The sequence below is a fragment of the Microtus ochrogaster genome, chromosome 10 (genome assembly GCF_000317375.1).
Source record: "Microtus ochrogaster isolate Prairie Vole_2 chromosome 10, MicOch1.0, whole genome shotgun sequence".
In the NCBI taxonomy this organism is placed as follows: Eukaryota; Metazoa; Chordata; class Mammalia; order Rodentia; family Cricetidae; genus Microtus; species Microtus ochrogaster.
The window spans coordinates 35,339,666-35,354,079 of record NC_022016.1 but is presented as its reverse complement, the minus strand read 5'-3'; the positions used below and the strand labels follow the sequence as shown (position 1 = coordinate 35,354,079).

At 49.2% G+C, this 14,414-nt stretch overlaps 1 protein-coding gene and 1 pseudogene across 4 annotated transcripts in view; one reads left to right on the top strand and one right to left on the bottom strand.

Moving 5' to 3' along the window:
- Nucleotides 1-1,324: 1,324 nt before the first annotated feature.
- Nucleotides 1,325-2,992, bottom strand: LOC101982195 (annotated as a pseudogene).
- A 2,385-nt stretch (nucleotides 2,993-5,377) lies between these two features.
- Porcn (porcupine O-acyltransferase) overlaps nucleotides 5,378-14,414 on the top strand; it is an 11,978-nt gene continuing 2,941 nt past the window's right edge. The window contains exons 1-15 of one of the 4 annotated variants that reach the window (XR_003377415.1): nucleotides 5,378-5,504; nucleotides 6,152-6,320; nucleotides 7,674-7,866; nucleotides 8,239-8,282; nucleotides 8,532-8,713; nucleotides 8,793-8,923; nucleotides 9,039-9,056; nucleotides 10,413-10,427; nucleotides 10,522-10,647; nucleotides 10,805-10,905; nucleotides 12,278-12,354; nucleotides 12,445-12,508; nucleotides 12,615-12,700; nucleotides 12,864-13,569; nucleotides 13,696-13,763. Coding sequence is in view for 3 of the 4 variants with exons in the window: in XM_005352822.2 (XP_005352879.1) it covers nucleotides 6,185-6,320; nucleotides 7,674-7,866; nucleotides 8,239-8,282; nucleotides 8,532-8,713; nucleotides 8,793-8,923; nucleotides 9,039-9,056; nucleotides 10,413-10,427; nucleotides 10,522-10,647; nucleotides 10,805-10,905; nucleotides 12,278-12,354; nucleotides 12,445-12,508; nucleotides 12,615-12,700; nucleotides 13,696-13,806 (1,284 nt within the window). In the remaining variant the exon portion in view is untranslated. Of the gene's footprint in view, nucleotides 5,505-6,151; nucleotides 6,321-7,673; nucleotides 7,867-8,238; nucleotides 8,283-8,531; nucleotides 8,714-8,792; nucleotides 8,924-9,038; nucleotides 9,057-10,412; nucleotides 10,428-10,521; nucleotides 10,648-10,804; nucleotides 10,906-12,277; nucleotides 12,355-12,444; nucleotides 12,509-12,614; nucleotides 12,701-12,863; nucleotides 13,570-13,695; nucleotides 13,807-14,414 lie in introns of those variants that run through there. The other 3 variants (XM_005352822.2, XM_005352825.2, XM_026782310.1) reach the window with 3 other exon arrangements.

Genomic DNA, 14,414 nt, shown 5'->3' with positions numbered 1-14,414 from the left:
GGTTTTTCGAGACAGGGTTTCTCTGTGGTTTTGGAGCCTGTCCTGGAACTAGCTCTTGTAGACCAGGCTGGTCTCGAACTCACAGAGATCCGCCTGCTTCTGCCTCCCGAGTGCTGGGATTAAAGGCGTGCACCACCATCGCCAGGCTTTTTCTGTTTTTTTTCTTTTTTCCTTTTTTCTTTTTTTTTATTCAGGTATTTTTAAAGGGGGGGATTTAAAACAGGAAAAATAAAAGAACAAATGGTCTAGAGAGACTGAGGATCTGACTTGGAGACTTACATCTTCTAGCTGCAGCTCCAGGGGATCTAACACCCTCTCTTGGCTTAAAGGAACTCATACATATTTGGCTCACATATGGGTAGACATGTATAGGAACTCACTCTGTAGACCAGGCTGGCCTCAAACTCAGAGATCCGCCTGTCTCTGTCCAGGCAGTGCTGGGATTGAAAGCACGTGCCACTACAAAGGGCGGCTTTTTTTTCTGTTAATTTAAAACAAACAAACAAACCAAAATCAAGCTTCACAATGGTGACACATCTTTGTGGCCACAGATACTTGTAAAGCCAACACAAAAGATAGCCTGAGCCTAGGAATTTGGGGCCAACCTAGCAAGATCTTATCTCTAAAAAGAAATAAATACTAGTTTTGACCTGTCAATTAAAATAAGATTTATGAGTGCTATACAGAAAGACCTTAAAAATTCCAGCAGTCAGGCAGTAGTGGAGGTAAAGGCTGGCGGAGCTGTGAGTGCTGGCCTGGTCTGCAGAGCGAATTCCAGGGTAGCGGAGCTCCCTGGAGAAACCCTGTCTTGGGAAAAAAAAAAAAGAAAGCCGCCACAGGGCCACCATCAGATTAGTAATTCCCTCAGGCTAAAACCACCAATGGCTACAAAACCTAAGTGTCTACTCTGGGATTGAGAAACAATTACACAATCTCCAGTATCTCCTGCTGGTTGTACAACACCAAGGCAAGATAAGGAAACCTGCTGTGTTAAAAAAAAAAAAAAAAAAAAAAAAAAAAAAAAAAAAAAAAAAAAAACCTTCCCAGTGAAATACTAGGTACATGGAAAAGCAGAATCACCTCTGTGGAATCTTGCCCCAAACTCATAATCTAAATCTAATCATATCACATAAATTCATCATGAAGGACTTTCTTCCCACGAATTGGCCTTCATTCTTCATAAACAATGCAAACAAAAACAAAACAAATGGGAAAACTCATCAAGATTATGGATCATGAAAGTTAAAGTTAAGATCCAAGCACGTTTTCTTTTCTTTCTTTTTTTTTTTTTTTTAACTCTGGAGCTTTATTCAGTGGGTCTCTGGGTCTAGAAGAAGGTGTTAGGCCTCTTGGTAGTGAAGCGAGGCTTGTGTTGGCGCCGCAGAACACGGTGGGGCAGCGGGAACTTGATCTTGGAGTCATGGAACTGCTTGACAGCCGGCCTGCGACATTTGCTGGCGGCGATCTCTTCCACCTTCATGATCTGGATGGAGTGTGCACGGGCACGATGCCGGGCACCCATGTCTCGGTAGCACTGTGTGACAGCCCCAGCAGTGGTCAGGTCGCGGTACTCGCCGTACATGTTGTGTGTCCCACTGTGGGCAGGTATTCGAGAGGCACGTTTTCTTTAAAAAGGAGACCAAAACCAGAATAAAACTAATAGTATAACACAGGTCACAACTTAGACTCTCCTGTTTCTTATTCAAGCACGTGGGTGCTACAGGCAAGAGGATTGTAAATTCAAGTTTATCTTCAGCTACATATTGCATTCAGGCTGGGATATATGAGATCCTGTTTTTAAAAAAAGGGGATGGGGGGGCAGCAGTCCTTTAAGCCCAGGACTCCGGAGACAGAGGCAGGCAGATCTCTGTGAGTTTGAGGCAGCCTGATCTACAGAGAGAGTTCCAGGACAGCCAGGGCTACACAGAGTAACCCTGTCTCAAACAAACAAACAAACAAACATCAAAAGGAGGCAGGTGGGGCTGCTGGCAAGATGGCTCAGAGGATAAAGGCACTAACTAGTTGCCAAGTCTGGTTATCTGAGTTCAATCTCCAGGACCAGGTGGTAGAAGCAGAGAACCAGATCCTGCAAGTAGGCCTTTGCCCTCCATACATTTGTCATAACATTCTCCCCATCAATAAAATGTAATATTTTTTTTCCCAAGACAGGGCTTCTCTGTGGCTTTGGAGCCTGTCCTGGCACTAGCTCTTGTAGACCAGGCTGGTCTCGAACTCAGAGATCTGCCTGCCTCTGCCTCCCGAGTGCTGGGATTGAAGGTGTGCACTGATGAGGAAAAAAGCAGGTCCGCCAGCACAAGAAATCCAATTAGGTCAAATCAAACCAAATCAGAATATCTATCGTTTTCTTAAGAATGACTTACATAGATCTAATCTACATGGGAAGCAGAAAGTAGAAAAAGACAAGATTTCCTGAGTAAATTGGTAACATGGGGACCTTGCAGGAGGATTGAAGGGGGGGAGGGGAGAGGCAGGGAGGGGAGCAGAGAAAAATGTAGAGATTAATAAATATCAATAAAAACAATAAGAATGACTCTCTGGGTGGCCGGGCACAGGGCGGAAAGACAGTACAGCAGGGAACCCATACAGACCCAAAACCACAGGTTTCTCCTCTAGGAGACCACTTAAATACCTTGTGGGAACGGTCCTGACCCCCTTCAGGGAGGGGTCAGGACCTGGCATGCTGGGATTTGGAGTCCAGAGCAAAGTAACTCTCAGGCCAGGGGTTGGAGCTATGCTTCCAACTTAACATGCACCACTACCGCTTAGCGCAAATAAATTGAATGACAAGGGAAAGGGGAGCAATAGGTCAGTAGTTAAGAGTACTGGCTGCTCTTGCAGAGGACCTGGGTTCAGTTCCCAGCACCCACCTGACAGCTCACAGCTGACTATAACTCCAGTCCCAGAGGATTCATGAACTCTTCTGCCTGGCCTACTTGGGCACCAGGCACAGATGTGATACACAGACGTGCATGGTGGCAAAACAGCCAAACCCATAAAAAAGTAAATAAATAAAATAAAATGGAGCTGATTACAGCGGTGCACACCTTTAATACCAGGCAGAAGTATGCAGATCTCTGCGACTTCAGGGCCACCCTGTTCTGCACAGCTAGGACAGCCAGGGTTACACAGTGAGGCCCTGCCACAAAACAAATAAAGAATAAAAGGGATCCGGTGTGGTAGCACTCACCTCTAACCCCAAATTCTGGAGACAGAAACAGGTGAATCCCTGTGAATCCAATGCCAGCCAGGTCTACGGAGTTCCAAACTTGCCAGGGCTAGTGAGACTCTCCAATCCTTAACCCCCCCCCCAAAAGGCATCCAGTTCATCTAGTTCATCATCTAGCAAATCCAGTTCAAATGTACAGACTTCCTGGAACAAGCTGCTGTGCTCCATCCCTAGCACCGAAGGAAGCAAGCACCACATAGTCTAGATGTGAAGCAGCTCTCTGTTTGCACTCTGTCCATTGTCTGGTATGTTTTCTCCTTTTCATCCTTTTTATCTTTTCTTTCTTTTCTTCTTTTCTTTTTATTTTTCGAGACAGGGTTCCTCTGTGTAACATCCCTAGCTGTCCTAGAAAACGCTGTATAGACCAGGCTGGCCTCGAACTCACAGCTATCTGCCTGTCTCTGCTTTCCAAGTGCTAGGATTAAGGGTTTGTGCCACCACCACCTGGCTCCTTTTCTTATTGATTTGTACATGTTTGTTATATGGCCCCAAAATATGGATATTAGTACTTTCTTTTTTGACACAGGGTCTCACTATGTAGTCCTGAAAATCCTGGAACTCAGTATGTAGACCAGGCTGGTCTCGAACTCACAGAGATCCACCTGCCTCTACCTTCCTGGTACTGAGATTAAAGACGTGCGCCACCACACCAGCTGTATTCTACTGTTTTTAGATTTATATATGAATATACATCACAAGAGTACTTGGGAGTTACAGATGGTTGTTGGCTACCCGTGTGGATGCTGGGAATCAAATCTAGGTCCTCTGGAAGAGCAGCAAGTGCTCCTAACCACTGAGAATCCAGCCCTGAATTCTACCTTTGAGGAAAGGACTTTAATATTTGTGCATCTGGCTTGTGTAAGCCTTCATTTGTATGTACAGATACACATACCCTGTTAAATATTTTTCGCTTGTAAACATGACTAATAATTTAGTCCATTTAAATCAATGTTAAAAAGTTCATCGGCTGAGCATTTACCTAGAAAGCACGGCTCCTGCGTTGCATCCCCAGACTGCAGGGACAGAGACAGGCAAAGAGTTTCTCCAAGCCAAGAACTGCTAATCCTGCCCTTTTGTTTAACAGAAAGGGACACCGCCCAGAGTGAATGGGCACAACTTCCTTAACTCCATACAGCCAGGCATTAATCTTATTAGAACCTGTTTTCCTTAGGTCCTGGGGTCAGGATGAGGTCAAGATTGACCTGGGCATGCTTCTCTGTTCACATTCACATTTGGAGCTAAGCCCCTTAATGCCCTATAAGTGCGCCTTAGGAAAAAAAAAATGGGCTCTTCTTGGGGAGTTTGAGGTTTCATTAGCCTAGGAATAGAATTGAACGCCCACAACGGCAGCGGCAGCGTACTTTCTCGGGAGAGAACCGTGCTGCACAAACCCTTTGTGTTGGTACAGAGAGCAGTACAGATCTTTGTCAGGGTCAATCTTTTAAGCGTTCCTTCTTAGCCTCTTTCTAGTTTACAGGAACACTTAGTTATCAGTTGAAGTCACCTTCTTTGCAGGGTCCAGTCTGGTGGCGGATTAAGCTAATCAGTTAATGATAAACCAAATGCCCACAGCTTGCCCTTAGGGGGTCGATAAGACACCTAGTGAGTGCTCCTAGGTGACAGAGTCATTACCTACAAAAGGTCCTGGCTGGTCCCTGAGGCTAAGGAAGACCGAAAATTCCTTCCTTCAGATCCTTCAAGAGATAGGAAAAGAGGAACCTCGGCTATTTTTCCAGCTGTTACTAGGGTCGTGCTAAAATCTAAACTAGAGGAACCGCAGGGGCGAGCTTTTTGGCAGAGAAGGAGCTAGCCTCAACCCTTCCCTTATCTTTTCCATCTTGGTTCTTAAGGATTACAAAATAATCATTAGGAAACGTTTTCTTGGAAGTTGAGAAATTCTTGTGCCTCGAACGTCTCGAACGTTTCAGGGCTGGAATAGCAACCGGCCTGAAAAGGGCACCCGCGAACCCTCCGTGCGCCGACTTGCTCCGGCGCCCCGCGCCCCTCAACCCTGCTGCTCCTCCTCGCGATGCTCTGGCTCACTCCTCCCGGTCCCCGCCCCGCTCTCGCTCTCCGATTGGAGAAACTCAGCCGCTGGCCCGCCCCGGGATTTAAAGGGCCCGCTCTGCCGCGCCGCCCTGGGAGCCACTGCTGGTCCCGGCCTTGCGGCCTGTGGGGGAGGCTGCCCGGAGGAGGTGGCGACGGTGGCAGCAGTGCACGTCCCCGGCCCCCAGGACCACGGCTTCCTTTCCGTCAGGTAGGTCTCCAGTAGTGTGCGCGCGGCTCCCATGTTCCCATCCTTAAGCTGGCCTCCTGGGCACGGATCTATACCTCCTGTCCTGGGACCTCGTCCGCATCACCTATAGGACTTCCCTCCCTGCTATGTCCCCTGCCAACACTTCCACTTTCCTGCAGTCCCTCGACCAGGGCAGGGCTTTGTTGGCCGCTTTTTGCTGAGTGGGGTAAGATGAAGCTCGCGGAGGATACATCCATACAAGGAGAGATGCACACGGCCCCTAAGTGTCACAGGCTCCCCCTTTCTGCTCTCCACACTGAGTGACTACCTTGGAAACCAAGGAGCCCACTTCTTCCGCCCCATTTGATATATAGGTCTAGAATGCATATCATTCTATCATCATTGGACCGGACTGTTCACAGCATTCAAGATACACGGGTCCTTCATTCCCTGCGGGTCACGGTGCATCTAGAACACCCGCTGATAGCACAGTTGGTGGCTCAGCTTGACGTACCTGATTCACATCCTCCCCCCCATCCCCCCAAGCCTTCCAATACCACGCTGGGGATTTGGCAGCCCCAAACAGAAGTCCCGAGTGCTCAAGTCCAAACCTTGATTGTGGGTAGCCCCGTGGACATCTTACTGTCTCTGTGTCCTCCCTTTGGCAGATCCATCTGTCCATCCATTTGTGTGGATCCACAATGGCAACCTTCAGCCGCCAGGAATTTTTCCAGCAGCTACTGCAGGGCTGTCTCCTGCCTACTGTCCAACAGGGCCTTGACCAGATCTGGCTGCTCCTTACCATCTGCTTCGCCTGCCGCCTCCTTTGGAGGCTGGGTAAGTGCCTGCCACATTGTGTTCCACCACATTAGATTTTCTCCAATCTGCCACAATCATGAATATCAAGATAGACCTTACCCTGCCACATCCTAACTTGCCACATCCTGCCATGTCAAACCAGGCCCCTACAGGTCCAGCATATCCCACCACATCCATTAAGCTAAGCTCCATTCCACCACAACACCTTCTTGATGTACAGCCACCTCAAGCCACACTATGCCAAGCCATATCCTGTTAAACTAAGACATGACCTTCAGCATTCTTTGCACTCGGCGATTGTGGGATCCTCAGCTGTCTATATTCTAAGGTTATCTATCAATCAGATCCTTAAATGCTGGTGTTACAAGTATCATATTGCAAAGTATCATAGTTACGGGTTTAAAGAGTCTTGCCAAGTTGAAATTTTCACAGGCTGGGCTTCCAAAATGTTGACATTATGAATTTCTCTAATCAGGGCATGATGAAATTTCTGAGTTCTTAGATTCTATAGCTTCCACAATCATAGCAGGTCAATAGCCAAATGAGAAAGTTCGAATCCCCAGGATCCCTATACGATACAGAGATTTCTGAAAACCAAAGGTTCTCATTCCTTTTCCTTTTCATCTTAAGTGAATTTTTTCCAGTTTTATTATTTTGGTACATATCAAAGCTACTGAAAAGTTGAAAGAACTTTTCAGAGACCACACACATATAAATCAATCACCAGGTTTTCCATAGCTCATATTTTGCTATAACAGCTTGCTCTAGCCAGGCAATGGTGGCGCATGCCTTTAATCCCAGCACTCGAGAAGCAGAAGCAGGCAGATATCTGTGAGTTTGAGACCAGCCTGGTCTACAAGAGCTAGTTCCAGGACAGTCTCCAAAAGCTACAGAGAAACCCTGTCTCGAAAAACAAAAAACAAAAAAAACAAAAGCCAAAAAACAGCTTGCTCTATCTTCCTACCTGCCCATCTTCCTGAGCCATTTCAGTAATAGTAGCATGATATTTCACCCCAAGTCCTTCAGTATATGGTCCCTGAGAACAAAAGCACACACACCCCCAGTCATAGCTTCAACCATCATCCCCCACCCCTGCAAAATTTTAATCTGGATGCAATACTGTCCAACATAAATTAATAATTTTTTTCTTTCGGGATCCCTGAAATGTCCCTAGTAGATGTTCCTTTTTAAATGCAGATCTTGCTACACTTGCCAGCTCATCAGTATCAGCTTTGGGTCCCCTTCATCCCCATCACATTCTAGGCCTTTGCCCAAAGTGGGCCCTATTGCCCAAGTCCTCCTTTCTTTCCTGCCAATCCACCAACCTCCCACTTCTTGTCCCCCCCTGTTTCTCTCTCCCTGTCCCCTAAGGGTTACCGTCTTACCTGAAGCATGCAAGCACCGTGGCAGGTGGCTTCTTCAGCCTCTACCACTTCTTCCAGCTGCACATGGTTTGGGTCGTGCTGCTGAGCCTCCTGTGCTACCTCGTGCTGTTCCTCTGCCGACACTCCTCTCACCGAGGCGTCTTCCTCTCCATCACCATCCTCATCTACCTACTCATGGGGTATGGGTGTGCATCCTCACCCTCACCCTGAAGGCAGGAAGCTCCCCATGGCCTCGATGAAGTGGTCCTAGATAGGATGGCATGGGCTTCTAATGAGAAAGGGAGGAGTCAGGGATCACCGTTCTCCAAAGAGACACCAGAGAGAGAGAGTGACTAGTGTCCCTGAAGGAGACTGGAACACTTGCTCCTTTCATGAGGCTGTACAGGATGGGTTGATCATGGGCTTCCCCTGGAGGGGGCGCTGGGGATTTTTTTCCCTTAGTATGTAGTATGCATCAGAAAGGCAGAACCCCTTCAATACCTTGATGCCCCCCTGTAGTGTCCAAAGCCCTAGGAAGCATAGGGCCAAGACCGTCACCTTTTTTCCTTCAGTGAGATGCACATGGTGGACACCGTGACATGGCACAAGATGCGAGGTGGGTAGCTCTGCTCCCCTTCTCCCCTCATCTCCTAAGAGCCCCCACCCTGATTCTTTCCTCCCTGACTTTCCCCCTTCCTAAACCACATACAGCGCAGGTCTCCCTCTCCCCTGGCATCTGTGTCTCTCTGTCTCTTTCTGTTTATCATCATGTCTCCCTTTCCTGGCACCTCACACCTGGTACAGACTATCTTTCATTGTGACATGCTTTCTTGTCCATACACTTGACCATGGGCCCCACACATAGGGGCCCAGATGATCGTGGCCATGAAGGCGGTGTCTCTGGGCTTCGACCTGGACCGGGGCGAGGTGGGGGCCGTGCCGTCACCTGTGGAGTTCATGGGCTACCTCTACTTTGTGGGCACCATCGTCTTTGGGCCCTGGATACCCTTCCACAGCTACCTACAGGCTGTCCAAGGCCGCCCACTGGTGAGCTCCTGGGTGGCTAGGTGGGCAGGGACTGTGGGAGCCGCCATGGGGCAGTGTTCATGGATCCTTGATCCCACAGAGCCGCCGATGGCTGAAGAAGGTGGCCCGGAGCCTGGCGCTGGCCCTGCTGTGCCTTGTACTGTCCACTTGTGTGGGCCCTTACCTCTTCCCCTACTTCATCCCCCTCGACGGTGATCGACTCCTTCGCAAGTGAGCACAGCCTTCAAGGCCCCTGTGTAGCAGTGAGGGGGTTGGGTAGGAGCCTGGGGTCTTCCCAATTCTGAGCCTGTCTCTTAATGCTTCTGTCTGTCTTCTGTTACTACAGCAAGAAACGCAAAGCCAGGTAAATGAGGGCAGGTGCTGAGGGCAAGTGGGATGACCAGGGCTGGGCCAGAGCCTTGGACCATATGGTTCCAGACATCTGAATTTGACTGACCATCTACCCCATTACTGCACAGAGACCAAGTGTCTGTCTGTGGATGTCTGTTTGACCAAGATTGGCTCAGTGACTCCGTGTATGACTGACACTCCAACACTACTGTGTCTGGATGTCCTTCTGTTGTACCAATAGAAACAAGCTATGTGACTGTAATGGAAAGCGGCAAGTGTGTATTAGTTGGTGACTCTAAATTGTCCATGACTCCTGATAACAGAGTTGAATTGTTTGCCTGTGGCCACTGACTCCCTGAGTGTTGGGCTGAGAATTCTGACTGGCTTGCTGTGCATTGTCAGTGGTGGGCTTGTGTGGCTGTCACTGGCTAGAGTAAACCTGGGTTGGTGATTCTGGCTTATCTGTAATTCTGGTCTGCCTGTACAGCATGCAGTGTGCCTGCTTGTGATTGACTCTGCAGTTTGTCTGCCGTTTTAAACTGCTTGGTGCTATCTGCCTAAAGGATTATGACAAGCTATGAGCCTGCGCCTGTTTGACCAAGACTGTATCTGGCTGTTTGCTAGCCGTTTGATCGTATGACTCGCTACCCTTACTCACTGGCTCTTGGTTATGTCTAATACTAATGAGACTCCAAAAAGTGGCTAGGCGTTGCACGCCTTTAAACTCAGCACTCGGAAGGAGGGGCAGGCGGATGGATTTCTGTGAGTTCAAGGCCAGCCTGGTCTACTAGAGCTAGTTCCAGGACAGGCTCCAAAGCTACAGAGAAACCCTGTCTCGGAAAAGAAAAGAGAATGAGACTGAAAAAAGTGAAGTCACTTGACCAGTGCCCTGAGTTAAATTGTCGGGCACAAAGCCCGGGCCTGATTGAAGTACCTTTATGTTTTGGAATGCAGGGCACTATTCTGCTTTTGACATTGTCTGTGAAATTGACCGTGTATGTGTGCATAGTGGGCATTTAACTGTCTCTGTGTCTCACTAAGGTTTTATTTTATTGTCTTATAAGGTGACTGAATCTGGTTAGAGAGCTGAGAGGCTGAGAACATTTTTGTCTGGCCGTGTGGTCATTTTAGTGTGCAGGGCTGTGTCATATGCCAGCTCATGCATTCATTTGAGCCATGTGGAATCAATCACCTGACTCTGTGTGTGTCTGTGTGTGTGTGTGTGTGTGTGTGTGTGTGACCATCAGAGTCTGCCTCTTTTGCTACCGTGTTTCTGTCTTATCTATGAAGAACTCAGGCCAATTTCCAGGGTCTCTCTGACTCTCTTTTCTCTCCTCTCTGCTGCATTCCTGACCTCTGGGGGCCCTAGGGGCACCATGGTAAGGTGAGTCCACAAGGCCGCGATGTTGAGACATGGAGGGGGGGTGTCGTGTCTGGGCCTGGATGTAATACCTTTCTTCCTGGCCCTTTCTTCACAGGTGGCTGCGGGCCTACGAGAGTGCTGTCTCCTTCCACTTCAGCAACTATTTTGTGGGCTTTCTATCTGAGGCTACAGCCACATTGGCCGGGGCTGGCTTCACGGAGGAGAAGGACCACCTGGAATGGTGGGGAGGATTTGGGGGCCCCTTCTCCCACAGGGTTTTGCCTGGAGGAAGTGTAGGGTGGTGGGAGGTGATCCTGAGAAGGAACCAGTCAAAACGGAAGCATAGCAACCAGCTAGCTTGATACCAACTGGAATGGTATGTCTGTTTTGCCCACAAGGGACCTGACAGTCTCTAGACCATTGAATGTGGAGCTGCCCCGGTCCATGGTGGAAGTTGTCACAAGCTGGAACCTGCCCATGTCTTATTGGTTAAATAACTGTGAGTCCCCAAGTCACCACTCCAAAAAAGTTGGTAACCCAGACCCTTTCATACATTTATACAGCAAACATTTAGTGGTGCATGGTGGGAGCTGAAGACACAGCAGCGGCTAGCTGTTAGTGTAGCTTAGTTTGTAGAGTGCTTGTCTAGTAGTCATGAGACCAAGACACAGCAGCGGCTAGCTGTTAGTGTAGCTCAGTTTGTAGAGTGCTTGTCTAGTAGTCATGAGACCCAAGATTTTGATCCCTAGCACCACATAAAAACTGGGTGTGTGGTACCTGCTTGTAATCCCAGCTCTCTGGAGGTGGAGGCTGGAGGCTTGGAAGTTCAAGGTCATCCTCAGCTATACAGCTGTTTTAGGTCAGCCTTGGGTACTACAGGAGGTCCTGTCTCAAAAACAAGGTATGTTAGGAACAACAACAACAAAAACCTCACAACATTTGGGAGGGTGGATAATTAGGGAAAAAATACGCAGTAAGTCAGGTAGTGATAAATGCCGTCGTGAGTAGTAACAGTGCTGTTGAAACAGGAAGGAACAGGGAGTGGTCTGGAAAGTACTTTATCCAGGGCAAGTTTTCCTGACACTTGAGCAAAGATCTAAGGACACTGAAGGAGCAAGGAATGCAGATATGTGGGGGAGGAAGGTGACAGGTGGCGAGACAGCAGGTGCTAAGGCCCTGAGGTGCGAGTTTGCCTGGTGTGTGGGAGAGACTGCAAGAAGGTCGTAGGGAAATGGAAACGTGACTCCAGGGTAGGGTGCGTGCAAGCCGTCAGTTATATCCCCAGAATTGGAAGAACAAAGTGAGCACGGTGGTGTAGTAGCAGGACATGAGATCAGAGATCCTCAAGAGACTCCTGGACCATTGAGAGATAGTGTCTCCGGGCAGGGCTAGCATTAGAGGAGAGTCATTTGGGTTGGAACTGGATCCCCCTGGCCTTTTTGTAACTGGATCCCTTCGGCTAGATGAAGGCAAGTGGAGAGAGGGGTGACAGCAGCAAGGGGGCCGCTGGAGCTGCCCGGAGCAGCAAGAGTGGTGGCAACAGGGCACAGGGAAATGTAGGATTCTGGTGGATTCTGAAGGAAGAACTGATTAAGATTTGCTAAGAGTGTGGGTGTGTTGGGAAGGTTGAATTTTGCCCTGAGGACCTAGAAGGATGGAGAGTTGCCACTGGCTAGCTAGCCTTGTGAAGTCCGGCTGAAGCAGGATGGAAGGAAGACTTGGAGTTCATTTTCAGGCTTGTAACAGTTGAGGACATCATAGACTTTATCCTGAGGGCCCCAACAGATTGTGGTTATCTTCCTACCTGTCACTCCCTGCAAGGGCTGGTGGACGTTCCGGACAATCTGAACCTGTATCTCTCTCGCCTGCAGATGTTTTCAAGAATGCTCTCCGCCTGGGGACCTTCTCAGCCGTGCTGGTCACCTACGCATCCAGTGCCCTCCTGCATGTGAGCCGGACAGACCTGGATGGAGGGAAGCTGGGCGGGGGAACCAGAGTCTCCTCATCGCTCTCATTGTCTCCTTCCCCGACTCTCCAGGGCTTCAGTTTCCACCTGGCTGCGGTACTGCTGTCCCTGGCATTTATCACCTACGTGGAACATGGTGAGTGCAGAGCCTGGTAGAGTCCCAGTGGGAGGGAGGTTCATGGGAGGCCAGCTCCAGTGGTCCCAAAGACTAACCGCACTACCTGCCATCCCACCCTGTCCAGTCCTCCGAAAGCGCCTGGCTCAGATCCTCAGTGCCTGCATCTTGTCGAAGCGTTGTCTGCCGGACTGTTCACATCGGCATCGCTTGGTGAGAGTTCATCATGGGTAACCTTGTACCTAACACTGCCCTTTCCAAAATGTCACTTCTGTCTCCATCTTGTATTTGTCTCCGGGTGCCCAGCCTCCTCTTCTGGTGCCTGAGCCATTCCTAAAACCTCGCCTCTATTCACTCGCATCTGTTTCTCTAACAGGCATTTATTGAGCACCTGCTGTATACACACCTGGCATTCGTTCCCCCCACTGAACATTTATTGAGCACCTGCTGGTTCTAGGTGCTGGAGACAAAGTGGTGAACAAAGCAGGCCAAAGTCTTGGCCCCGTGGGACAAAGATTTTAATTGGGGAGACAGTAAAGTCAGTCAAGGCTAATAGTAGTTTGTCAGGTTGTGAGTAGTGCTAAGCATAAGGGAAAGGGGACGGGAAGTGTGGTGGTGGTTTCCCTTTTCATTGGGAAGATCAGGAAAGCCTTCATAGGTGAGGCAACTTGTGAGTTCTTTAAGTAAAAGAGGTAAGGGAGGGGAGCATCTCAGGATAAAGTCCCAGCCCAACATGGGAATCTTGGAGGAACAGTGAGGAGGCCAGTGTGGCCTGAGCAGAGTGATGGGGAGAGGGGAAAGACGGGCCCTCTAGATCAGGGCGGGATTTGTTTTGGTTTTGTTGTTGTTTTCATTCTGTTTGCCATAAGAAATGCAGACAACCTCACATTTGTCTCCCACCCGGCAACGATGCTCATCACCATAACCCCTGGCTCAAAGCCTTCACCACCATTCTTGCTCCTCTGCCTGAACGCTCGCATCTCCCCCAACCTGGACGCCCTCGTGGTTACCAACACCCTCGTCCTTGGATACCTCTGAGCTCCCATAAGAGGCTCCTTGAACCATCTCTTTCCTATCTCGGGGTACCCTGGGCATCCTCATTCCTGGGACCCACAGTGCCTTGTGTCCCCCTGGGCTTCCCTGCACAGGTGGTGGTGGGGGACAGTGGGCAGGTTCAGCTGCTAAATATATCCATCTGTCCCCCACAGGGCCTGAGGGTACGAGCCTTAAACTTGCTCTTTGGGGCCCTGGCTGTCTTCCACTTGGCCTACCTGGGCTCCCTGTTTGATGTCGATGTGGACGACACCACAGAGGAGCAGGTGAGGTGGTGCCCTGGGCTGGGAGGTGGGCCAGGGATGGCACTTGGGAGAACCTTGAAGACCAAGGCAGTGAGGCCAAGCCAAGGTCCCGTGGTTTAGCTTGTACAAATGCCTTGCTCCATCTTTCCCATTGTCCCTCAAATTTAGTCACACTGCTGGCTCTTTCCTTTGAGTAAACTGCAGTATTTACTTATTTACCCTCTAAAATCCATTCTTCTGAGATAGAATACAAAATCTGTTTAACTGTTAGGAACTGAACCCAGGTCCTCCCTTGTGTTATATACATTTGCTTTGCCTCCTGGCCCCAGGTTTTACTTTTGTGTATAACTTTGAGGGTTTTCATGTATTCCAGGCTGGCCTCAAACTCATTATTTACCTCCTAAGGGTTGAAATGACAGGCAGGCACCACCACAGCCCAGTTTTATGGGCTGCTAGAGATGAAACCAAGGGCTTGGTGCAAGATATGTAAGCATTCCACTATGTTACACACGCTTGCCCTCCCGCACCCTCGCCTCCCCATATCTGTGTGTGTGTGTGTGTGTGTGTGTGTGAGAGAGAGAGAGAGAGAGAGAGAGAGAGAGAGAGAGAGAGAGAGAGAGAGAGAGAGA